The sequence below is a fragment of the Acomys minous genome (genome assembly GCF_964271855.1).
Source record: "Acomys minous genome assembly, chromosome: 10".
Lineage (NCBI taxonomy): Eukaryota > Metazoa > Chordata > Mammalia > Rodentia > Muridae > Acomys > Acomys minous.
Window position 1 is genome coordinate 33342014 of NC_140491.1, and position 26670 is coordinate 33368683.

General features: G+C 42.9%; 1 protein-coding gene across 2 annotated transcripts in view; it reads right to left on the bottom strand.

Annotated features, from left to right (window-relative positions):
- HTT (huntingtin) overlaps nucleotides 1-26670 on the bottom strand; it is a 143502-nt gene that overhangs the window by 35344 nt on the left and 81488 nt on the right. For both annotated transcript variants that reach the window (XM_084797780.1, XM_084797779.1), the window contains 13 exons: nucleotides 26180-26403; nucleotides 24996-25074; nucleotides 24701-24862; nucleotides 19808-19863; nucleotides 18831-18979; nucleotides 14441-14577; nucleotides 13167-13283; nucleotides 11654-11776; nucleotides 11193-11428; nucleotides 9662-9804; nucleotides 7408-7615; nucleotides 2090-2231; nucleotides 8-187 (listed from right to left, as the gene is read on the bottom strand). In XM_084797780.1, the coding sequence (XP_084653906.1) occupies nucleotides 8-187; nucleotides 2090-2231; nucleotides 7408-7615; nucleotides 9662-9804; nucleotides 11193-11428; nucleotides 11654-11776; nucleotides 13167-13283; nucleotides 14441-14577; nucleotides 18831-18979; nucleotides 19808-19863; nucleotides 24701-24862; nucleotides 24996-25074; nucleotides 26180-26403 (1956 nt within the window). The remainder of the gene's footprint in view (nucleotides 1-7; nucleotides 188-2089; nucleotides 2232-7407; nucleotides 7616-9661; nucleotides 9805-11192; nucleotides 11429-11653; nucleotides 11777-13166; nucleotides 13284-14440; nucleotides 14578-18830; nucleotides 18980-19807; nucleotides 19864-24700; nucleotides 24863-24995; nucleotides 25075-26179; nucleotides 26404-26670) is intronic.

Genomic DNA, 26670 nt, shown 5'->3' on the forward strand with positions numbered 1-26670 from the left:
GACTTACAGTTGAAAGATTTTCACAACGAGACTGAATTGCCTGGATAAAAAGACCACTAGCTGCAGAATTACGATGAATGGCACTTATAAAGTCTTGTACCGGAGGCTCATGGGACAGGCTGATCAGATCTTGAATGTGATTCACAATGAGCCATGTTAAGTGTTCTGAGTCATGGAGATTCTGACACTAGAAAAGATGTAATAAAAGATACATTTCAAGTACACAAGAAAGCTAGAAAGTAAGAAAAAAAAAACCCCAAAAAACAAAAAATGAATTCCAAATACAAACTGCCTCAGTGAAGACAGGGTCTGAGTACAAGTCAATGAGATAAATGAAGGAAACTTAAGTTACAGGGCCTTGAACCTCTGATCACACGTGGTAGAGGCCATAGGAAGCCAAACCCATGGCAATGTCCAGCTCCCAGAGGTGCTACCAAATGCCTCAAAATGAGAGAATGAACAAAAGCAGCGCAGGTGAGCACTCTGGTGCAGCCGGTCCTGGTGACTGGCCTCGAGTTTGCATGCATGGGAACAAAGGCAGCCCCGTGTTGTAATTGAGCTTGCCAGCAGGCTGCAGGCCAGCCTATTGCGGGCCATTCTACACACACTCTGCTCCAATGCTTAGTAGAGTGAATAGCACTAACTGCCACAGCTTTGATAGAATTCCTGAATCAAAAAATAGATCTCCCCAGTCCATGCAAGAAATGTCACTTAAAACTTAGAAAATAATAATATCCATAGTTAAAAACATATGTAGACTGCTGGGCAATGGTAGCTCATGCTTTAAATCCAGCACTTGGGAGGCAGATGCAGGCAGATCTCTGTAAATTCAAGGCTAGTCTCATCTACAGACTGAGTTTCAGGACAGCCAAGGCTAAACAGAGAAACTGTCTTGAAAAACAAAGCAAAACAGAACAACAACAACAACAAACCCCCACCACCAACAACAAAAAGCCCCCCCAAAAAACCACATGTAGCCTTTTCACATGTAGAAATCATAATCTTAGACAGAAGCCAAAACCTGATAAAAATCCTTGATATCTGGTTAATGATAATATTTTCTATTTGCAATCAACTGAAAGTATTAACTTATGAAATTTTCTTATATTTTTGTGAAAACACCATTATATTATTTCTCAAAAGTAGAACAAGATATAAAAACTAATTCAATATTGGGAGTGTCAAGTCAAATATTAAGCAGGGCACCGTGGCACACATCAACCTCCCTGCACTCAGGCTGAGGTGAGAAGATTATGAACATGTAGCCTGCTCTGTACAGAGAGTGGACATTAGTAAAGTACTTAAAACAGCTCTGCTCACAGCTAGATAAAATCTGCTTTTTTCTCTGGTTCGACTTTTAAAAACCATTTTGTTCCATGATAACAATGTGTATGTGACACTGTTTGTTTAAAAAAAAAAAGCATCACATCTAGATTAAAATGTAATAGTAACTTATTTTAGACCAATATGATTATAGAAGACTTGTTTTCATAAACCAAGCAAGTGATGCTAGTTTTCTAGTTAAAATTTTCACAAAAGTGATAAAAAAAATAGTGGTAGCTAAAAGAAAATCTATCCTGAAATCCAATGATGAACATTTAATGATGAACCTTTCCTACAAAATAATTGAAAGAAAACAAGCCAAAACCTCACAACAGTCAGTGCATTTAGCTTTGCTGAGATCATGTGGAGCTTGCTGGGAATGGCGGCACACATCTTTAATCCCAGCAGTCAGGAGGTAGAAGGAGGGGATCATGTGAGTTTGAGCCCAGCCAGGTCTCAACTCTGAGTTTCAAGCCAGCCTACACAGTAAGACAAAAACTACCACCTATATGCTGGGCACTTAGTTCCTGGGAATGTGAAAACTATGGATATCTGAATGAATAATTGTGAAGATCAACTTAGAAATTTAGAAGAGGATGAGCCCAGACTGCTGTAACTAAGCCCAGAGTAAATCAAACACCGGTGCCACCTCAACTGATGTTCTGTGGGGCAGTGACCACTCTGGGTACCCAGCAGGTGCATCCAAGCAGCAGTTATGCAGTCCTTCACCTCCCTAACAGCCCTCACGGGCAGTTATCACACTTACGACATAATCACAGAAGAGAATAAGGGCCCCTCTTCGCACTATTTCTCTATTGCACATTCCAAGCTGAGCCGCTGAGCCACCATCTTCCTCTTCACCAGACATCTGGGGGTTAAGTGACTTTGTGCAGGACAGACTGTGTCTCCTACAAAGAGTGAAAGATGCAATGAGGGGGCAAGTCTGGGATAGTAACAAACTTACACACAAAATACTGAACGTGGCTATGCTTGGTTTTCCTTCTCAAACCCACAAGTTATTCCAAATATTGATACATCAGACTGGGGTTATGTGCTTATGCACCTCAGACTTCTGTTCCTAGAGAACATTAAAGGACACAAGAGGGTTTAGCAAGCAGATGATTACAGTGCTTGACTGAAGGGCAAAATCCACTATAAAGCTGTAGTTTCAAACACAATGCCCATTCCAGAACTCATACTGAGCATGTTTGATAACAGAGACATTCTTTTAGAAATCCCTACGTTCGCTGGACATGGTGGCACATGCCTTTAATCCCAGCACTTGGGAGGCAGAGGCAGGCAGATTGCTGTGAGTTTGAGCTCAGCCTGGTCTACAAAGCAAGTCTAGGACAGTCAAGGATACACAAAGAGACCCTGTCTCGAAAAACCAAAAAGAAGAAGGAGGAGGAGGAGGAGGAGGAGGAAGAAGAGGGGGAGGAGAAATCCTCATGTTCTACAAACACTGTCAAGTGCCAGAGAAAAGCCTCATTTCATGCTCCCGTACTCATTTCTAAACATATTACTGAGGGGGCCGTAGCTGTGGAATTACTGTTCCAAGTGTTTCTTCTCCACTAGCGTGGCTACTCCACTTCATACTCCTTTCTCACTGCATCTTTCTTCTTTCTAAATGTAACTCTGGAGACTCTTGGTTATAGCTGGATATTTAAAACAGAATGCCTGACACATTTCTAATCTTTTCCTTGATATAAATAGGGACAGAGGTCACACACAGGAGGGCAACATTTGAAATATGTTGACCAATCCTGTAACTCCTCAGTACTAAAATACAACCAATAAAATATGATACAGGGGAAAGTTTTGTTAGAGCTACCAAACATTTCTGCTTCCCAACTAGTGAATGGATGAGTGAACTAGTGCATCTACAGTGGCATCCTAGTCAGCAAGTGCAAGGCCTAGGCCACAGGTCACCACTACCACAGGAATAAACTTTAAGCACACGGTGCTGATGAACGACCAGGTGCACAGCTCACTTCCATGGACGTCTTCTCTGGGCACAGAGTATGCATGGAGGTACTTATCATGGACAAGGGAAGATGTGGCTGCAAAGGGACAAGAGGGGACTGCCTGGGATGATGGTGCTGTTTTGAATCGGACAGGAGATGGTACAAAAGGCATTTTACCGGGTATCCTACGGCTGTTAAGAAATTGTAATACAGAACACCTGCCCTTTCTCAGTCGGGAGCTTTGTACTCACAGCTACTTCTGAAAGATAACAGGTGGAAATCTGCAATTAAATAATCAGCAGGAGACACTGTTATGGCTTGAATGTGAAACGGTCCTGATCAGAACAGCAAACATAAAAAGAGGAGACAGATATTAATCAATCATCACACAAATAATGCTCAATTATGGCCTTGCCTCTTGCCACTGAGGAGCAGAAGCTACCTAAGAGCAGATCCTGAGATCTAGCCAAATGAAGAAAAGCAAGGTAGGCTCCTCTGAAGAATACTGCACTCAGAACCCAAAAGGGATGGCATTCTCATTTTAATAAATGGGAGAGGGAATGAGAAACAGTAATTTTGGAGCTGGAGAAATCGCTCAGTGGTTAAGTGCACTGGTTGTTCTTCCAGAGGACCCAGGTTCAATTCCCAGCACCCACATTGCAGCCAACAACTGTCTTCAGTTCCAGGGGATCTCACCCTCATACAGACAGACACATATATGGAAAACACCAACACACATAAGAAAGAAAGAAAGAAAGAAAGAAAGAAAGAAAGAAAGAAAGAAAGAAAGAAAACGAACAAGAGGGAGGGAGGGAGGAAGGAAACGATCATTTCAACTGTGACAAACTACTACTAACTACTACAATATAACCAATGTTTGTGCCCAAACCCCATACTCACCAACTCAAGGAAATCCCCTAATGAGCTGGCAGGATGGCTTAGCAAGTAAAAGCACTTGTTGCACAAGCCTGAATTCAATTCCTGGGTTCCATAGTGGAAAGTTGTCCTGTGACCTCCCCAGGTGGGTTAAGGCTCATTCACACATAGACATGGACGGACGGACACACACACACACACACACACACACACACACACACACACACACAGAGAGAGAGAGAGAGAGAGAGAGAGAGAGAGAGAGAGAGAGAGAGAGAAACGAGAAGAAACTGTGACCCCATTTTTCATAACTCTAAGTCCCCTTATAGCAAGCCTCCTCCTAAGAGCTGCCTCCAAATGCTAATTCTTCCATCATCTTTTTCTCTTTTAGTAGAAAATGCCAAACAGAAAAGTTGAAATCAACAAATAGCCCCTGACTTTTGCCTACATTCAACTGTTAATATTTGTCACCTTTGAGCTCATGTACACACTTTGCACATGTAAACTCAGTACATGATACGTATTCTACCTGGACATACATTATGCATTCACACGAAACTTTATCACACAGTCTGAATGCTTGCACACATACACTTCTTTGGCTGCATCATGGAAGAGTGATCTAGAGCACATTTCACTAAAAACACCGTTCACAGCTACAAAGACAGTACGCACAGCAGGCTAATCCTCCCACTTACAACTATACAATAATGATCATCCTAGCGGTCTTGCAGTCCTGATCCAGCGCACAATCAGAGCCTAAAGTCAATTCACATGTCCTATTTGTTTTCTTCTATGAACCTAACACTTTTCTTCTAAGACACAGATGTTTCAGCGTGTCTAATGAGCACCTTGGTGAGAACTGGCCTCCATCATCAGCTAAGGTCAAAGCCCGTTTCCTCTTGAACAAAGCTTAGTATGGTTTTTAGTCTTCAACACTATACACTATTTTACACCAATGGGGTGGGCAGATGTTGCTGAGAACTACGGTTTAGAGTAGGGTGGAGCCATTCCTACCTTCCTCATGCCTTCTTGGCTCATTCAGAGTTAGCACAACTCAGGCCTGGGTATCCACTGGGCTCCCCTGGGAACCTACTACAATCAAAGTTCTCAGGGCCCCAATTCCTTTTGGTTTTTTTTAGCCTTTAAACAAAGTATTTGTATGTTTGTGCCGCACAGTGTGCCTGTGGATCTCAGAGGACACATATGGGAATCAACTCTTTCTACCATGTGGGACTGAACTAAAGTTATCAGACTTAGCAGCAAATACCTTTGCCTACTGAACCATCTTGCTATGGTCAGAGCCACCAGTTTTTGCTTTTGTTTTTTTTTCTTTTTGTTTTTTCTTCTTAAGACAAGTTCTCACTGTGTATCCCTGGCTGGCCTGGACCTTGCCATGTAGAGCAGGCTGGCCTTGAACTCACTGATGTCCGCCTGCTTCTGCCTCCTGAGGAGTGAGATTAAAGATACACTCCACCATTCCCTTCTCTGAGCTTCAATTTGTAGCTACCATGCTCATCAAAGAAAAGTCTCTTTATAGCAGATGGACACAATCATAGAAAACCACAACTGGACAAAATGCAGAGATTGTGGAGGAGTCCAGCCCAAGGATACATCTACATCACAGCTCCTGCATCTGTAGCTCAGGCAACATAATGGAAGAGGAGGCAGAAAGATTATAAGAGACAGAATACCAGAAAGCCTACTGTGAAGCCGTCTAGGAGAGAAATGGATCCACAAGCAAGATTACAACAAAGGCAGTATCCACGGGTATATTAATATGGATGGGGGAAATATCACAGGATTGCATCCCTAGACAAAAAACTGTAAGTAGCTAATAACTTCTGAGAGAAGAGAATTAGCCTCTCCCAGGGATGAGTCCTATTATTGGCTGCCCAATGCAGAGTAGCCAACCCTGAAGCCATATATACACAAATAACACAATCAGAAACAGCAAGTTGTATTTATATATACTTGTACATACACATACATACATATACATAAATAATATATAATATGTTATATGTAACAAATGTAATAAGAAAAAAGAGACTATCAATGTGAGAATGGGGTTATATAGGAGGTATGGAAGAAGGGTAGCTGGAAGCAGGGAAGTGATGTGATTCTATTTCAATTTAAAACATTTTTTTTAAATAGAAAAAAAACAGGAAAAATGCAAAAGAAAGAAAGAAGAAAGGAATGAACACTGGTGTTGCTGAGACGCCTCTGGGCTCAGAGCATCTGTGGACCAGCAGCACTGGTAGTAGCAGAGGTTTGGAAATTCCTAGCTCAGAGCAAGTTTCTTGCACTGCAATGTTTTAAGCAGCTACATGGCAGATTTACATGTACATATAAGAAACAGAAAGCTAGGTAACTGGCTTCCTGTCTACTATCTCTCACAATGATCAGTTAATGTGACAGGCCCAAGAGATCCTCTAAGCATTTCAAACGATATTGTGGGTGCCTCCCCAAGCGATCACACATTAAGGCAGAAATATTTGTTTCCTTCGCAGATATCATTATAAGGAGCACATAGTAGACGATCAATAATGCCCTACACAGGGATGTAAAAGTTGAGTCTCCATGGGAGGCTCTGGTTAAGCTCATCTATACTCTTCCTTAAGAAGTTTTGTTCAACATGGGTTCATAAGTGGTCCAGAAACTACACTAAGGACTGACTCGTCAGGGCTCATAACTTTTACTTCCAAACATGCTCAGACTTCTGAGTGAATAAGTACCTGGGCACTGAGGTTTAAGCCTAAAAACTCTTTGCAGAAAAGAGGGCCACCCACAACCAGAAACAGTCTATCTGAATAATAAAAATAAATTAATAAAATACTTCCAATCAGTTTCGAAACTTGCTAAATAATTACTTCATTATCTAAGAATACTCAGAACACATTTAATCGTAACAAAGTTAAGACATTGCAACATGTCTGGCTGTGGAACCAATGAAAGCCGTAGGACGTAGCAGGAGGGAACGAGCCTGACAAGCACAGCCCAAACGACGGAATAGTGTCAAAAAGCTTGCCAAAGAAAATCACAGTGAAAAAGCAACTGTTTAGTTTGAATGTCCATGCCAGACCACATTTCCCTACAAAACAGTACCCATGAAAGAAAGATTAATATGCAGACAGAGTTTTACAAAGCCTCATAAAGAATGGAAAATAAAAATGCCCTCATAGCAACCAAGCCTCAGGCCAAACACTGGGCTGGTGCCCGGCCCTGGGAGCTGTGCACCTACTTGGGTGTCTGCTGCACCTCTGCCCACCATCGGTGGTCAGTGTGATTGATGAGCAGCAGGATCTGACACCAGAGCAGTACCAGGGCTGGGTGCGTGGGCACCATGGATCGCACCCGTGCGTTCAGGTTCTCTAGCGTATAGAAGCTGCCTTCACAGCCATCACTGGTGAACAGTCTAGTGGCAGCTGCTGTGATTCTCCGGAACATTCCTAGAACCAAAGAAAAATAAGTAAAACAGATTCTGGGGAACGCTCCTGATGTTCACGCTGGTCCAGTACCAGGAAACCAGGACTACTGTAGTCCTTTCCCACACTTTGCACTTAGATAATTATGACTTTGCACCACTTGTGGTGGTGCACACCTTTAATCCCAGCACTTGGGAGGCAGAGGCAGGTGGATCGCTGTGAGTTCGAGGCTAGCCTGGTCTACAAAGTGAGTCCAGGACAGCCAAGGCTACACAGGGAAACCTTGTCTTGAAAAAGAAAGCAAAACAAACAAAGAATTGTGACTTTGTGTGTGTGCATGTGCTCATGTGGATATATGGGTGCATGTGTGTACCTGGGTACATATGTGTTGAAGTCAGAGGTTGATATGGGGTCAATATTGCTTCTCCACCTTATTTTTTGAGACAAGATCTCTCACTGAACCTGGAGCTCACTGATTGGATGTCCTGGCTGCCAGCAGCCCTACAGACATGGATAGTCCAGCTGTCCGCCAGAAGCATAGACGCTGTGCCTCGTTTTTTACCCAGGTGCTGGGACTCCAAACTCAGGTCCTCATACTTGGTACTGCAAGCACTTCTCTAAGTAGGGTTCTTCCCCGGCCCAAACGCTACCTTTTCTAAGCAGCAGCAGACACTATACCTATTTAATAGGTCATCCCACTTCTGCCCCTTTGTTGATTGCTGCATTCTTCAGGAGCCCCAGACCAGCTGCTGTGGAAACCTGAACACAGGTGGCCAGAAAGAGCCAGCCAACACAGAGGGGAAGGATTCAGGTCACAGCTGAAAGGACAAAGAACTGAGCAGCGGCCAGCAGATGGGATGGCACCCTACAGCTCTTTGGCTGGCTGAGACTCAAGAGACAGAAACACACGGGGCTACAAGAACAATCATCAAGAGAACTAAACATATCTTTATAAATGTATAGCTGAAATACTTCAGTCCTATCTTGAGACCAACCAAACACCCAAACACGTTCTGCCACCTAGTGTCACACAAAATAGAGAAACAGACATTCTTATACAGCCTACTGGCACTAGGGCAAAGCCTGTACACCAAGGCAACTTCTTCCAGTGGGATCACACTCAGGCTGTCCGCGTTGGTTACAAACACCTGTATCTACCAGGGCACCTTACTGGCTTCCAATTATTTTTTATTGTGGTAAAATACATATGACATAAAATTTACCACCTTGATAATTTCTGAACATACAGCTTTGGTATTAAATGCATTTATGTTATGTAACATCACCACATCTATTTATAATTCTTTTCACCTTGTAAAACAAACTTTATAGTCATTAAATCCCTTTCCTGAAGCCACTGCAGCTGGCTTCTGCCTCTAGATTTGGAGTACTCAGAGGATCTCATATAAAGGAAACACAATGTCTGTCTTTTTGTGTCTAGCATATTTTGTTTATCACAATGTCTTCAAGGGTCACCTATGTTGGCCTTTTAATTTTATGTCTATTGAGTGTTTTACCTGCATGCATGTATGTGCACTCTGTGCATGCCTAGTGCTGGTGGAGTCTAGAAGAGGGCATCAGACCCCCTGGAACTGGAGTTACACATGATTGTGAGCCTCTACGATATACTGGGAAGCAAAGGTGGGTCCTCCACAGGAATAGCAAATACTCTTAACTGCTAAGCTATCTTTCCAGTACCCCATATTGTTTCTTATGTCAGAATTATTTTACTTTCTCAGGCTGAAAAATATTCCATGCGTAGACATATACCCTATACCCTATGTATAGGCTTGGCTTATCAACCACCCCCCTTCCCCCCGACCAACAGAAGCCAGAGTTGCTTCTTCTTAGCTATGCAATGAATGCTGTTATGAAGACTAGTATAAGGCTATCTTCCAAGCACTCTGTTACTTATTCTTTCAGGTATTTGCCTATCAGGTAATTGCTGGACCACATGGTATCAGGTTCACTCCTATCATCAGCATGGTCACACAGGGCACAGGGAGCGTGGGGAACAGCTTCTGTAGGAAGAAGGGAACACAAAATACTATCAAGTCTAACTGCACTCACCAGATTTGAAGATGTGAATCAGACACATGAGCAGTGTGCCTAGCTCTTGGCAGTAGAACGTATGCTGCTGTTCACTCATTTCCACTTTGAGCTGTTTTGTAACAATGTCTTCTAAAAGAATACCAACCAGTTGTAAAAGAAACCTTCCAAGAAATGGAGCAAAGAACAGCCGATTAGTCACTGTCAGTGAGCTTGCGTCAAGCACAAGTATGAGATAAAGACCATTAGTTTCTATAAAAACGCAAGGGCGCACACTGAACAAAGTGAACATGAAATATTTCAGACCATCACTGAGGACCAATCACTGCTTCTCCCTCTATAACCTTCCTTAAATGTGAAATGGTAATCATATCATCTTCAAAGGCCCAGCAAGACAAAATGACAAGCGATATATTTTTTTAAAGCCTTATTGGCTATGTGAATGTTACATAAATACAAGCTGTTATTCGCCATAAGAATTTAGTGTAACATCAATTTTACTCCTTCAACTTAGCAGAAGGAGAGTAACGGGCTGGCAGTTGAACCTGCAAACAAAAAGGCTGTGGGGGGGCTGGAGAGATGGCTCAGAGGTTAAGGGCACTGATTGCTGCTCCAGAGGTCCTGAGTTCAATTCCCAGCATCTGATAAATAAATAAATCTTTAAAAAAAAAAAAAAAAAGGCAGTGTGGCAGTTTACAAGATACCCCACACCATGTGGTGGGAGCACACGAGTTGACCCTGCAGGTATCTGGTAGATGCTGTTCATCTCGGCAATGAGAAAGGTTCTTAAAGCAGCATATGGTGAAAAGAAGTACAGGGCTGATTTTCAGTGGCTTACCCCAAGTTTTGAACCACTGTACAGGCAATTCACCCCTCACTGCACTGCATGAAGCGCAGGCCATGCCTGCTTGACCATGGTGAGCTACTCTTGCCAAGTCTGTCACAAGGACAGAACTAGAATAAGATAGAGCCTTAAGAAATGTGTGTAAAAAAGGCCACTGGTGAGGTAGGTAAGAATAAAAATCAGGGTTCAAGAGAATTAACTGCTCTGGCAGAGGACCCAGGTTCAGTTCCCAGAACACACAAGGCAGCTTCCAACTGTCTGAAACTGCAGTTCCAGGGCATTCAATGCCTTCTGGCCTCCACGGGCATGAGACACACACTTGGTATACTTACTTACACACAGGCAAAACGCTCATACACATTTAATAAAAGTAAATAAATCAGCCAGGCATGGTGGCGCACCCCTTTAATGTCAGCACTCGGGAGGCAGAGGCAGGCGTATTGCTGTGAGTTCGAGGCCAGCCTGGTCTATAGAATGAGTCCAGGACAGCCATGGCTACACAGAGAAACCCTGCCTCTTAAAAATAAAAATAAAGAAATAAATAAATAAAATAAAAGAAAGAAAAAAGAAAAACATAAAGCTAGGCGAGTGAACTCAGATTCACAACAACACCAGCAGTTACTGTTGGCTGCTGCTGAGACACGGTGAGACATGGTGAGAAGCAGCCAACAAACACAGTCAGTTTACAGGTTCCGAAAGAAAACATACCTTGAGAATGTGTCTTCTGGCAAATTCTTTATTTGTTTCCCTTCACTGCGCTCTCCTAGTGTTGGGTTACTGTCTCCATCCCTTAACCTGTTAACTACTGGACAGGAGATTAAATATGGAGAAAAGGCGAGCTCCTGAATACGAGACAGAACGATATCTTCAGTTGACTGGGAAATGAGAACCCTCAGGATGGCTAGGATTCCAGAGACCCAGAGCTGCACAGTGCTTACAGATGCCTAAAACAAGAAAACACATATGCCAAAGCTAAGGAAAGATGGCTATGTTTCCCCTGGTTGCCAGTCACCCTAATTTGTGACTTCACCACAAAGTCCCTACAGCACTGGTTCCAGGTGTGGTCCCAGAGAAGCAGGATCAGGCTCAATTGGAGAACTGAAAATTGCAAACTCGTAAGCTCCACCTCAGGAGCTGGGGCAGATCTGGGAGTGTCTGGTGAGACTCACCATTGTGCTTGGAGTAATGAACATGCTTCGCAAAAGCATGTCCACAGGACGTAGAGAGGAAGGAGCCAAAATCTCAAACAAGGTATTTAACACTCCAAGGGCTTCATGAGAGTCGATATGCATCTGTGGAATTAAGCATCAGACATGTCTGTGCAACCCAATGGAAACGCCAGCCTTACACACATCATCACTGCACCTCCACAGCACACAATCACCACCATGCCTATCTTGTAGTTAAAGTTAAAAGTGGTTTACTCTCAGCAGTGACCCTATTCTCAGGACAGTGCATCACAGTGCTTAGCAAAGCTTCAGGACACATGTCTCCATCCCTTCCCTCTCATCCGTCCTTTCCCTGTATCCAATTGGCTCACTACAATCTCAGGGGCTTGGAACTGCTCTCTGCTCTGCCTGAAGCACTCTCTTACAGATACCTACTAAATCACCCTGTTCCTTCCTTCATGCTTACTCCAATGTCACCCCCTACACAAGGCTTGTCTGTTTGTCATTGATAAAACAATGCATCCCCTCCCCTGACACTACCCCCCTCCTCTGACATAGATAACTACTATCCTCTGATACTTTATACACTTTGATAATGTATTCCTTTGTTGTCTGTCTTGGTATCCATTGCCTGTCTCAAGGAAAGCTTCACTTTAAGGTGGGAGAGCAGGGCTTTTCAATACATTTTGTTCAGTGAACTATTTCCTATCAGTCCCTGCAATACTGCCCAGCATATGAAGAGTTTGCCTACAAGTGTTTACGAAATGTGGAGAAACATGGCCACTTTGTGCTTTCTACAGAACTATTTCAAAAGCAGTGCCTTGCCATCTGATAGGGGTTTCATTCGAAGCAGAGCTCCATCTGGCAGCTGCTCAGGCTTTCTGGTAGGACTGTCTATAGCCAGGCTCTGTCTGTACTCTTCTCTTCTGTTGTAATGGTGCTGCGGTGGGAACCACACAGGCTCCTGGGTTCTGAGGCCACAAAGTCCAGGAGCCTGGGCTGTTTGTTTCCACAAGATGCGGCACAGCCAGACCACTCTATTTTCTGAATTAACTAGTAACATTACCTGGTTCAGAAATTCTAAGTGATGAATAACTTCTAGGTTACTTTGTAAGTAGTAAGAAAAACAAACAAATGAACAAACATAAAGAAAGCTAAGGGTCAAATAAAAAACTGAGTGACTAGAATATAGGAGTCAGAATAAAAATCTAAGCAAGGACTCAGTAGTCAAGTCCTAACGGGGCCAACCACCTATAGACCCATCACCCTTAAGCTCTGTGAGGATGGAAAAAACCCCATAACCTCTCTGACCCTTGGTTCCCTCACTTGTAAAGTGAGAAGGTAATTTCAACCTCAAAGGGTAAGGGGAATAAAAGAAGCCACTTTCCCTGTGACCGTTTCAAAGCAAGAACCTGTCAGGATATAATAATCACAACCAACCTTCATAGGCATCTCAGTCCATTCTGAAACAAATCACAAGACATGATGGCAAAACAGGGCCCTGGTGACAAACCTGCTGCTTGGCTAACATGGGCAGGATGATGTCTGCGACCTGCCGAGATAGCCGTTTCCACTTGTCCTCATTCTCCTTGTGGCACTGCTGCAGGACAAGGATGAACATCTCCAGCACCTGCAAGAATGTTCAGGTGAGATCAGAATGCTCTTTCCCCGGGGCCCCTCTACCTTCCCATGTCCCACACTGATCCCAGCTCAGCTGGGTAACCCAAAGGTTCAAAGAGATTTAATTTCATTATACAGTCTTTACCTTGTGACATGTGAATGTAAAGCAAAACAACAACAACAACAACAACACAAACTAAAAACCCCAGGAAGGGAAGCAGTGAGCTCCAAGGGCATGCATGAGCCATGCTGGGCTCAGGAAGACTCCTGATCAGTATTGTTTCTATAGCATTATAACATTTCATGAAGAAAGAAGGAGTCAAGTGAAAATCAAACTTATATTAGTTTGCAGGAAAACTCACAGACACCCTTGAATAAACACTGTGTGGGATCGTTAATATTCCTATGTTCTTTAAATTCATCTCAGTGCTCTTGCAAAGGCAATCTATTTTTGAGTTGCCCTCACTTGCAACAGTCATACAAAGCTAAGCATGAGTTTACTGGTGGTCATTTTGGTCACTCTAAATAGATATATCTGTGACCTGGCAAAAGTTTGTAACAGAGACATGGGCTCACTCAAAGTATTTAAAATCCATGCTCCAACTTAAGGGAAATAAAACTAGAAATAATCAAAATAAAAAGAACACGAGTGTGTTAAAACAGAGGTAAATAAATATACTATTTATATATTTAAGAATTTATGTTTTTAGTATTTTTTTAAATGTCAATGGTTTAGATCAACACTGACAATTACTTGATCTTTGAACCATGTTTGAGAATAAATAGCTTCTGTCATATTTAGTATCTTGACTGACATTGTAGCAGTTAGTCTGCTAGCCTTCTGGGACTAGGCTAGCTTTTTTTTTTTTTTTTAGTTTTTCCCTGAGACAGGATTTCTCTGTGTAGTCTTGGCTGTCCTGGACTCACTTTGTAGACAAGGCTGGCCTCACACTCACAGTGATCCCCCAGCCTTTGATTCCCGAGTGCTGGGATTAAAGGCATATGCTACTATGCCTAGCTTTGGGCCAGCTCTTAACATAGTGTATTTTCTCCTCTCACTGCCATTTTTGTTGGTTCCAGAGACAGATCAGCACACACACAGGACCTCATGGCTATGGTACGCATGTCCATGTTGATGATGTGATTATCACTATACCTTCCTCTTACCTGGTGGTACTGGATGAGTCTTAACAGCATCGACACCACCACCTCCTTCTGGGTTTCAAGCTCTTTGCCTGCATCAGCTTTATTTGTTCCTCTTAACACAAAGAGGTCATGGACAATGGGCTGCAGAGCAGGTATGGCTGTGGGCATAAAAGAGTGAGTAAATAAGGCCACATATGAAAATGACATGTGGGAGACAGCTGTCACGATTCCAAAGCATTTTAAGAACAAAACAAAACAAACAAACAACAACAAAAACTGGTATGGTCGTGCATGCTTGTAATCCCAGCACTCAGGGAGGCAGAGGCAGACATACCTCTGTGAGTTCAAGGCCAGCCTGGTCTACAAAGAGTCCAGGACAGCCAGGACTGCACAGAGAAACCCTGTTTCAAAAATAAAAGAAAGAAAGAAAGAAAGAAAGAAAGACAGACAGACAGACAGACAGACAAGCCTTAGCTGGAACCTGGCTTACAGAAAGGGCTGATTAGGACTGTTAAGGTGCATTTCAAATCACCATCATGCTACTGCAGGAGGCCACAGTTTTTCCTTTCAACCCTGACAGCTTGTAAAAGCTTCTAACAGTAACAAAAAATAGTTTCTATTTCAAATGCAGTGTCACTTCTGGCAGAAAGTGGCTGAAATCAAAGTCAATTTGAGAATAAGAAAACATTCAAAATAATCAAAATAGCAACCTCCCTAGTCTATGCATAATCAACTTGATTTACTAAAAAGCCAATAAAGTCCATGGCCTCTGAATATATTAAAGTCACAGAATTAGATTATTATACTATTTTAAGTTAAAAATTGACTCATTAGATTAAAATTTTTCTTCAAGTCTTACTTATCTTGGTCCAAAATAGGAGCCAAACTGGTTTAATAGTATAGCATAGGAAAGAACTATAAAAGAAATAGTTTTACACAAGGCGTGGTGGCACATGCATTTAAACCCAGCACTAGGGGTTGGGGGGGGGGCAGAGGCAGGCAGATCTCTGAGTTCGAGGCTAACCTGGTCTACAAAGTGAGTCCAGGAAAGCCCAGACTACAAGAGAAACCCTGTCTCAAAAAAACAAACCCCAAAAAACAAACAACAACAACAAAGGCACACAGCACAGAATCCCTGTTCACATGCATACATATATTTTGACACAAACACAAAATACACAAGTGTAACACAAACACCTGGCATATGCACAAATACTTAGCGATGAGTATACATATACACATATATGTGCAAACATATATTCTGACTCTCAATGACACTCTTCTCCACAAACTCTGACTCTCACGTGTACACACACACACACACACACACACACACACACACACACACACACACACACAATGTGGTGCTCTGTGGAAAGAACATATATATATCCTGACTCTCAGCACCACACAATATACTCACTTTTATTTGCTTGCTGAAATTTCCTCAGATGACCAAGCATACCAGTATGAAGTAAAGTGGCTAATTGCTACTAATTTTCAGTTCAAAGACACTTACAATTCCAGGAAACCACAGGTCCATGTAGTTGTTTACAAATATGTTTGTTTATTTTTATTTTATGGGCATGGTGTTTTACCTCAATGTATGTCTGTGCACACATGTTTGCAGCGCCCTCAGATGCACTGAAGTCACACACTGAATGTATGTCTGTGTACTACATGTTTGCAGCGCCCTCAGACGCACTGAAGTCACAGACTGCATGTATGTCTGTGTACACATGTTTGCAGCGCCCTCAGATGCACTGAAGTCACAGACTGCATGTATGTCTGTGTACTACATGTTTGCAGCACCCTCAGACACACTGAAGTCACAGACTGAATGTATGTCTGTGTACTACATGTTTGCAGCGCCCTCAGACGCACTGAAGTCACAGACAGTTATGAGACACCATCTAGGAGCTTGGAACTGAATCCAAGAACAGGGAGTGTTTTTAACTGCTGAGCCATCTCTCCAGCCCATAATTTTTACTTTTTAAAAAAATGTGTATGGATGTTTTGCCTGCATGTATGTCTGTGCACCATATGTACGCAGTGTCCTCAGAAATCAGAACACATCTAAAACCTTGGAACTAGACAGTTGTGAGCCACCATATGGGTGCTTGAAACTGAACTGAGGGCCTCTGGAAGAGCAGTCAGTGCTCTTAACCACTGAGCCATCTCTCCAGCTTCAAGTCTGTGTATTTGATATTTGCATCTTTAACTAAATCATCCACAATATGGTAGTTTAACTTATAAAGATTGAGAGGGCTGCTTATCAATGCCTCTGTTCAGTCTATACTCCCCTGTAGATGGGGCTTCTCTGGCATTCTTACTTGTGGGAATTCTTTTTCTCTTTTTCTTTTCTCTTTTTGTTTTTTCAAGACAGGGTTTCTCTTGCAGCCTTGGCTGTCCTGGACTCATTTTGTAACCAGGCTGGCCTTGAACTCACAGAGGTCCACTGCCTCCACCCCCCACCCCCCTCATGCTGGGATTAAAGGCATGTGTCACAACGCCCAGCTAAGGGGGAATTCTTGAACAATTCTTTCACAGGGGTTGCATATCAGATACATACATTATGATTCATAACAGTAGCAAAATTATAGTTATAAAGTAGTAACAAAAATAATTTTATGGTTGTAGGGGAGGGGTCACCAGAACATGAGAACTGTATTAAAGATCCACAGCAGCATTAGGAAGGTTGAGAACCACTGCTCTAGACTCCTGGCAAAGGAGCAGGGAGAATCCAACAGGGAAAGGTTAGAAGATTGATGTTAAAAAATATAAAGAAAAAAAAAACACAACATATTCTTTTTGGTCACTGCTGCTGCTGCACAAGTCAGGGCCTTGCTCAACAGCCCAGGCTGGCTACAATCCATGGTCCCCATAAATGCCATTAACAGAGGCACACACTATCACATCCTGCTACAGAATGCTCTGAAAATACACACTGCATTTCCTTTTACAGGCTAAAGGGGGACAGCTGAGTGGCTAGCCATTTGTTATGGTTCTTATTTAAGCTTCACTAAAATAATCAGGCAGCTATGGCATTAAACCCAAGGAAGTGCTGGGGTAAGGCAGCCCAGCTATGGTGGCCAGGCCTTTAATCCCAGCATTCAGGAGGCAGAGGCAGGCAGATTTCCGTGAGTTCAAGGCCAACCTGGTCAGTCTATAGAGTGAGTTCCACGACAGGCAGGGCTGTTACACAGAGAAAACCTGTCTCAAAAAACCCAAACCAATCAACAACCAAACAAGAGTTAATTGTAAAGAGAACTTTAGTTTCCTGATAGTTCTAATTCGTTAGCCTTTTACTGACATGTTGCATGTTTACAAACTATAGATAGATACAGAATTCAAAGTGTTATATATTAAACATTGAATAGCTTCTCTTCTAAAATATAATGTGGCAAGGAAAATGCGAAAACCACTGGTAAAAAAATCAGAGTTTATAGTAGCTGGGTTTAGTGGCACAAACTAGTTCCAACACTCAAAGGCCGGGGTAGGTAGATGGATCTCTGTGAGTTTGAGGCCAGCCTGGTCTACAAGGTGATTTCCTAGACAGCCAGGGCTATACATAGAGAAACACTGTCTCAAACAAACAAATAACACTCCCCCCCCCAAAAAAAGATGGAAAATAAATCAGAATTTGGGCAGGGAATGCAGGTCAATTGTAGAATTCTTTGAATGGCATGCAAGAAGCCCTGGGCTCAATCCCTGCACTTCATAGTCAAGGAGTGGTGACCATGCCTGCAATCCTAGCATTCAGGATGCCAGAGGAGGACCAGGAGTTCTAAGCATTCAAGTCAGCATGGGATATATCGAACTTGTGTCAACAGAAAACAAAATGCCAAGTAGTGGTGGCACACTCCTTTGATTCCAGCACTGGGGAGGCAGAGGCAAGCAGATCTCTGAGTTCAAGGCCAGCATGGGTCTACAGAGCTACTTCTAGGACAGCCAGGGCTATACAGAAAAACCCTGTCTTAAAAAACAAAACAAAACAAAACAATAACAACAATAACAAAAGTCAAAATTTCATTATGACAAGCTAGCTCAAATTTTTTTGTGAGTGTAGAGTTGTAATCAGAGGTAAAGAAAGTGCTTAGCACATGTGAGACCCCAGAGTTGAGCCTATGCTCGGCTCTAAATAAAGGCCAAAGCAAATACAAATGACAAAAGAAAAATGTTGATTCATAAACAGAGACATTTATCCAGCATCTATCTGTATTTTAATGATGTCACTATTTTTATGGTTATTCCCCTATGTAGTTTCTGAGTAAGCAATGTGCTGCTTTTTCATCGTAAACATCCCTAACCTGTGTGCATGCGTGCACATGCCCCACATTGACCTGTAGTTCACAGTTAAAAGTGGGTGCAGGTGAGACCAAAGACAACAAGCAAAGACGCATCCCATTACCATGTGTAACAGCCTTCCTTCCACTGGCCATGATGCCGTCACACAGCTGGATGATTTTAGGAATTCCAATGATCTGTTTTGAATGGTAGCGCTCATAAGACAGTAATACCAGGAAGAAAAATATATTTGGAATAATTGCCTCTGATTCCCTAGAAACAAAAACACCCATTTAGACATTTCTTTTTAAAAACTAAGGCATGTAATCTGCACACACAGCATAAAGTAAGTCAAGACTCAACCCCAAGAGAAAGTACTAGGGTAAAGCAGACCCCACTCGCACCAGTGGTCTTCCTGCCTCTGATAAGGAACCTGCAGCAAGAGGGAGGCACCTGAAGCCCTGGATGCCAGCAGGTAGGAGCTTTCTAGCTCTCCATTTTCCTTTCCTCTCTCTAAGGAAAGATACCAAGGAGAAATTCAGACACCAAGGAGAAAATGTTCCCTGGTCAAAACTACACAGTTGAGGTGTCAGTCACATTATCAAAGCTGGGAATCTAGATCCCAGGGACCTTAAAACACTTTCTGATGCTACACTTTACAAACTACCTGTGAAGAACTGTAATTTTTACAAATTGCAAATCTGTTATGTGTACTGCAAGATTATGAAAGCTTTAATATCTAGCAAGAAAAAGTTAATGTGCCTAAAGTTCACAATCACCCCCTTTACTAAACTATGACCTAAAATTGTTTCTCTGAAGTTAAGGAACAGGGTTCCACTGGGTAAAATGTCACTTAGTGACCTGTCACCATCATCACAAACTGAATGTGAAATGAAAACACATTAATGATTAGATGCACAACTGTTTCTGAGCAAGTCTTGAGAAAGGTTTTCAGTAAGTGTTCAGAGGAATAAAAGTGGAAGGCATGTAAATTAGGCTTCTATTGGACACCTGCAGCACTTGAAGCACCTGTCACTGTAAGTACCTAGGATTCCATGTGTGTACATAACAAGGACAACTGAGGTAACTAAACATCAGTACCTGAACTGGCCCACTTCAATGTATTCAAACTGCTTCAGCACAAAACCGATGAACACCTAATGCAGGGAAAGAAAAGCTGCCATCAGTCACAGGCTTACAGCATAAGAGCTGGGTTTCTTTTCTTCTACTGATCTGTGCATCATTCACAAGCACTTACACAGAAGATTAGCTTGTTTATAATCAAGTTCTCAAAGCTGCTCTGTAGTCAGGTGACTGCAGAGTACCTCCAGACAAGCCTTAGGAACACACTAGTCAGGAAAGACAGGCTGGTAAAAGCCTGAAATCCCAGCACAAGGGAAACTAAGGCAGGGAGATGGAAGTCTGAGGCCAGCCTGGGCTACATGGTAGGACTCTGCCTCACAAAACAAAGAGACTAAACACAAAGATGAGGCCTCAGGTCCTGTAGCACACAATGCCTAGACACACGCAGAGAGGAAGGACGGCCCTAGGCACGGAGACAGTACTTGGGCTGAAGAGGCAGTCTATTTCACTCTCACTTTCTCTAAGATTTCATCTCTCTGACAGAAGTTCCCACAGCTGAACTACCAAACTTACATCCTGCTTTGCAGCTCTGGGGCATGCACAGCTATATTCAGCAGAAGCTTGGTAAAACAGCATCTAAACTGAGTTTGTGCCCCAGTTTTCTGCATGTCTGCCTCTATGGGGTCCACTGATGAAAGTCAATGCATCAAACAGGAGGCTCGAGTGTTCGTGGTACTACAGACTTCCTTCCACCAGTGGTAGGGCAGGAACGCTTTGCTGGAATGAAGCTCAGGGGCCCAGAGTGAAGGGCATACATGCAGATGTGGGCACAGCACACAAAAATATACAGGTTTTCAGCCTTTTCAATGTTAATTAACAAGCAGAAAATTTAAGAAGAAAAATAACTGTCTGTTTTAGAGAAAACACTCTGGATAGAACGGAATGGCTACAGAAATAATCTGGTAAGACAGCCAAGTCTACCTAATGGATCCACTAGTGAGTTATTTTTTTACGTCTATGATAGAGACCATGATTTCTACCTCTGCTGAGCAGGAAGCAGGAAAGTGAGAAGTAGGAGGTGTTCTCCCTAAGACATCCATCAATCTTCTGGAGGCCTCAATTCTATCCTCCTGGTACAGCCCCAAACCTGTCTCCTCTACCGTTCATGGCTCACAACTGCAGACCAGGTTGTCAGGGTATGGAAATGAAAGAAGTACACCATGGCGGTTTGAATAGGAAATCTCCTATGGCCTCCAGCTGACAGTGCTGTGTGGGAGGTTACGTAACCTTTAGGAGGCGAAGCCTTGCTGAAAAAGGTATGTCCCTGGGTACAGGCTTTGACTGTTTATAGCCTCGCCCTACTTCCTGAACGTGGACACAGATGAGAGCTTTCAACTTCCTGCTCCAGCACATCCTTGCCACAATAGACTTTTTATTTCGGATTTTATGTATTAAAGTCTTGCCTGCAGATATGCCTAAGTAACACATGCATGCAGTGCCTGCACAAGCCATAAGGTGTCAGATTCCCCAGAAGTCAACTCTGGGTCTTCTAGAAAGGCAGCAAATGCTCTTAACTGCTGAGCCATCTCTCTGGTGATCATGATGGAACCTAATCCTTCTGGAACCATAAGGCAAAGTAAGTTTTCTTTCATGTGCTTCTTCTGCTCTTGTATTTTATGTCAAAGCAGTAAGAAGTAATTCACCGCTTGCTACTAGGAGTGAGGAGGCGCTGTAAAGAACCTCACTCTGTTGTTTTTGAAGGCAAGTGAAAGACTTTGACACTTTGTAATAGGAAAGTGTTTACAGGCTTGAAGCAGAGCTTAATGGGCAGTTTTAACAGAAGCCTAGGAGACAGTGCTGAGAATAACGCCTGGCTCCTGAGGTTTCAGAAAGAAAACAAGATCTCTATTGCCAAATGGGCCAGAGGCCATTCCTGTGATATTTTAGCAAAGAATCTGGCTGCCTTCTGCCCTTGTCTTATGAACTTGCCTGAAGCTTAAATTAAAAGCTAAGAGACTAATTTCTTTGGTGGAGGAAATTTCAAAGACAGCATAACACTGAGCCTGTGGATTGGTTGTTACTGATAACTCCTATGCAGGTCTACAGTGAAAAAGAACAATTAAGGTAGAAAGAGTTTTTTTTAATGTATAGCTTGGAGAGAAAAAGAGTACTAGAGAACTTACTGTTGCTCCCAGCCCTGGATGTAGGCTGAAAAAGAAGTTGTGACTGGTAAAGAGATTCTGCCATTAAGGAGAGGATGCCTAGTCTCCACTGTAACAATGGGGAAGGTGCCCTAAGGGAAATACCTTACCCAGCTAAGTTTTCACCTTGTGAAAGGAGAATGCCTGAGGGGTTCCTTGCTCCTAAAAAGCAACTGCTTCTACCTAAGAAAGCTGTTGCTAATGTGGTCAAAGGGGTCAATGCTATTGGCTAAAACTTGAGTTTTCCATGAGGAACATGCTTTAGAGGCACAAGAAAATGCAATAGTGAGAGGGTCTAGGACTCTTTTGTGGTTTCAGGGAGCTGCCAAGGCCAGGCAACATGTGGCGGAGGAGTCTTTGCAGGAACGCCTGAGAGGCCATTGCATAAAGCTGTGAAGGATAAAGTCTGGATTGTGATGGAGACCCCAAGATGTTTCAGATGCTAGAGCCTGAGCTATCTGCAAAGAAGAATAAAAGCAGCCTAAGAGGGATGAATATTGTAGCAGCAAAGCTCAAGGGGCTAAGCCACCTAAGTGATTAAAAACTAAAGGGCAGACACAGGACACGAAACTACAGGTTTTGATGTTTGTGTTAATCCTGAGATTTGCCAGAGAAAAACAAGTTCCACAATTTTGAGCCAAATTTGAAGCAAGCACTAAATATTCATCAAGATAGATTTCTGTCAGGACCACACCCTGGAATCCCCAGTTGTGACAGGATACCAGCCATAAGACACATCTTGTAGTGGCTTTTTAAAGACAAACCAATATGGCCATGAGATTTCTCTCTCTCCCTTCTTTCTTTCTTTCTTTCTTTCTTTCTTTCTTTCTTTCTTTCTAGGTTTCTCTGCATATTCTGTCCTGGATTCACTTTCCTACTTTGTAGACCAGACAGAGATCTGCTTGCCTCTGCCTCCCTAGTGCTGGGATAAAAGGTGTGGGCCACCATGCCCAGCTGAGTCCCCTGCCCCCACACCCCATATGGCCTTGTTCTTTTCCAAGAACTACAACTCCCAGTATTTCAGGAAGTCACCTGATCCTTGGGTGGGTAGGGTTTACAGGCTAACTTTGGGTCTTACAGTTTGTCCTGCTGGATTTCAATCTTACTTTGGTCCAGTATTTCTTCATTATGCCTTTATTACTCCCTTTTGGAATGGGAACCTATATTCTTTATCATTGTATATTAGAAGTATATAATTTGCATTTTGATTTTACAAGTCCAAGGGCAGTATAGTTAAGAAACTGCCTTCAGTCTCAAATAGGACTTTGGACTTTTAAACAGTGCTGAGACTGTGACACTATGGGGACATTTGACATTGAACTAAATTCATTTTGCGTTATAATATGACCATGAGCCTATGAAAGCCAAGGAGTCTCCCCAACTGGCACATCCTTGTAAATCACAAAGAAAGACTAGCTAGCTCAAGATCACAGCACAAAATTGGTGGTCAGTTTCTAACAATCTAAAGTCAATTTCTTTTCAGAGAAGGCATGGACATAAGTTTTTCCCGAGAAGAGAATGTGTATTACAAACATGACGAGTGGAACCTTGTGACCATAGGAATTGCATGAGGAAGTCAAGGTTAGTTTGAGGAAAGGGGTCAGATGCAAGTTACACAGCCCCCAGCATGGTGTCGAACTGAGGTCCTCAGTTATCGGCCTGCTGAGTACATCAGTGCTTGAAATTATGGGCCATAAACAATATCTTGGTGTTTTATTGTCATTCTTTTATTATAACCCATTGAGTCCAATTAGTGCTGCCTATGTGCTACTCCTGCAAAGAAAACTGGCACCCCCTCCCCAGCAGCCATCAACTGCCCACCTAGGAGTGGGTCTCCTGAACCCCACCCAGCCCTGCTGGGATGTTGACTGGTCTGATCTTGTACAGGTGACCACAACTGCTGTGAGTTTGTGATTGTAACAGCTCTGCCATATCCAGAAGACAGCATTTCACAGAGCTCTTCCCTGTCCTCCAGCTTTCTGCAGTGTTCCCTGAGCCTTACAGGGAGAGGCGGCCTGATATTGTCCCATTTAGGGCTGTGCACTTAATAACCACTTATTTGACCACTGACCATTGAAAAAAGAAGCTTCGTTGATCAATGTGATCACTTGTTTCCATTTTTATTTTATTTATTTTTAGTTCATTGAGATAGGGCTTCCTGTGTAGCCTTGGCTGTCCTGGAACTCACTCTGTAGACCAGGCTGGCCTTGAACTCAGAGATCGGCCTGCCTCTGGCTCCCAAGTACTGGGATTAAAGGTGTGCACCACCACTGCCTGACCGATGGATCACCTGTTTTTAAGAAGTCTGAATTTTGGGCCAAGTGTGATGGTGCACACCTTTAATCCCAGGACTAGGGAGGCAGAGACTGGCAGGTATCTGTGAGTTTGAGGCCAGCCTGGTCTACAAAGCGAGTCTAAAACAGCCAGGGCTCTGTTATACAAAGAAACCCTATCTCAAGAAACAAAAAACAAACAAAAAGTCTAATTTTTGCATAAATGCCTGCTCCACAAGAATAAATCATAAATTATATCTTAGTATTTAAAAACAGCTTATTTTGAAGTTCTGAGTAGGTATACAGATGTGGAAAACTTGTGGAAATTTCTAAAGCCTAAGCCCACTGGAGCATGGTACAGACTTGGGACAGTGTCTTTTGAGTAATTTGCATTCAGTTAGGAACAGATACGGTGACTACAACGCAGAGAAACAAACCTGATCTGAATCCAGTAGACAGTAATTGACCCGTAGCTGAACCAGCTGTGCCAGCAAATCCAAAACCTGCTTCTGCAACTGCACAGATGTTGTTGTGGTGTACTGCTTCAGTGCTTTTATAACGAGAGGCTCAAATAATCTAATGTGATTGTGAATAGCATTCTATAGGAAAGAAGAATGAAAGAAACCACAATTGCAATTAGAAGCTTCTGGCAGTTAATATAGAAAGTGCTGAGCTCCATTTTCATCCCTGTGGCATGGTCCACATGCCATCTCTAGCTGTAGTGCTATTCACCTTATCTGCACGGTTCTTTGTGACGCTTGTAAGGTTCGTCTTCAATTGAGCAGACACTTTCTGGAGTACATCAAACCACCTGCCAAATGGCCAAAAGCAGAAACAACAAATATAATAATCTCCTCTGTACTCAGCCACATATTATTTCAACTTCATGTTCAAGAAATCAGGACATGTCATCAAAATGAGACTTAGAAAGGCCACTGGCTGCATAGGCGGCATGTGTTACAGTCAACAAGACTCAACTAAGTGTACAGATGTGCAGCACCTGCACTGTAGCTGCCGACGCTAAACAAGCCCATGTTTGTTTGCTGCTCCAGAAAACTAACTATCCAGCACACTCTCTAAGAGAGCTGAGAGAGAGGTGAATGCTGTCTGAAAGGTAGGTAATATCACTTGGCTTTCTTGGGGAAAGACTGATGGAGGTCACAAGTCCAACATCAGCCTAGGAAACATAGAGAGAGACCCAGCTCATAAAATGTTCGAAAACACAGCAAAGCAGGTGCTATGGGCACATGCATAAGCACACCACTGAGATAAAGCCAAGAACAGAAGTATTTTCCTTGATTCCAATATTGTCTGATCATCATAAAAAGGAAAAGTAAGGATTCCACTACCGTTACTACACAAAGTAGCATGTCATATACTTGATAATAATTATGATAATTTAAGAAACACCTTTTAGGGCTATAATGTAGCTCAGTGATAAAGTGTGTGCCTAGCATATGAAGCCCTAAAAGGAGGGAGAAAGGGAGGGAGGCACTTTCACATTCCTGGTATCAAAAAGATTAACATAAATTCATGTAGAAATCCAGAATAACACATCCCAGACTTTTCTGTGCCCTTCAGTACCTCTAAACACTGCCATTTTTAAGATGGTTTTTTGTATCATAGAACAAGAAAGCACCGCTGACACATGCCGCCTTACTATGAAGAATGCTGTTCATGATCAGAGTAAGTACCAAATGCTGTCCATAGGAAAGGACACTGAGTGTACCACTTCTAGTCTGGAGCAAGATTTGGAAGTTAGAACTCATGCTTCTCAGGCAGCCGGCATGGGTTCTTCCTCTCCAGCCTGCCACCTCTGAATAGCAGACTACACCACAGCTCAGCCAGTGGCCCTCAAGGCAGGCATACACATTACTTATCTCTGTATCATGACAGCTTTGCAGCGTAAACATTACCCTGAGGCATCATGCTCCTGCTCCGCCTGCACCATATTCCTCAGGCTAGCATCAGCCAAGGCCTGTGTGAAGTGTGTGTATGGCGCCATAAAGCAGTAGTGATATAAGCCTGGCCTCACACTGGAAGAGCCGAGGCGCTGTGCTCGGCACTGGGACTTGCTGGGGTTGGAAGATAAGCCATCGAACTGTGAGGCCAAGTTTGTCCCAAAGAGAGTCTTCAATAGCTAGAATGAAAGGATCAAAACATCAATACTTCACTTAGTATAGATTTAACATAGACAAGCAGCACAGGCCCGTCTGTAATCCCTGCTGGTGGACACGGGTTAGAAACAGGACTGAAATAGGCAATCTGCAAGTTCCAGGTGAGCCCAAGCAAGGTCATGTTTCAGAATTTAGAAAATCTCAGTGATAGAGTACTTTCCTAGGATGTACAAAGCCAGGTTCAACTCTCAATACCACTAATAAAAGGAAAAAGGGAAAAAACAGAAGTT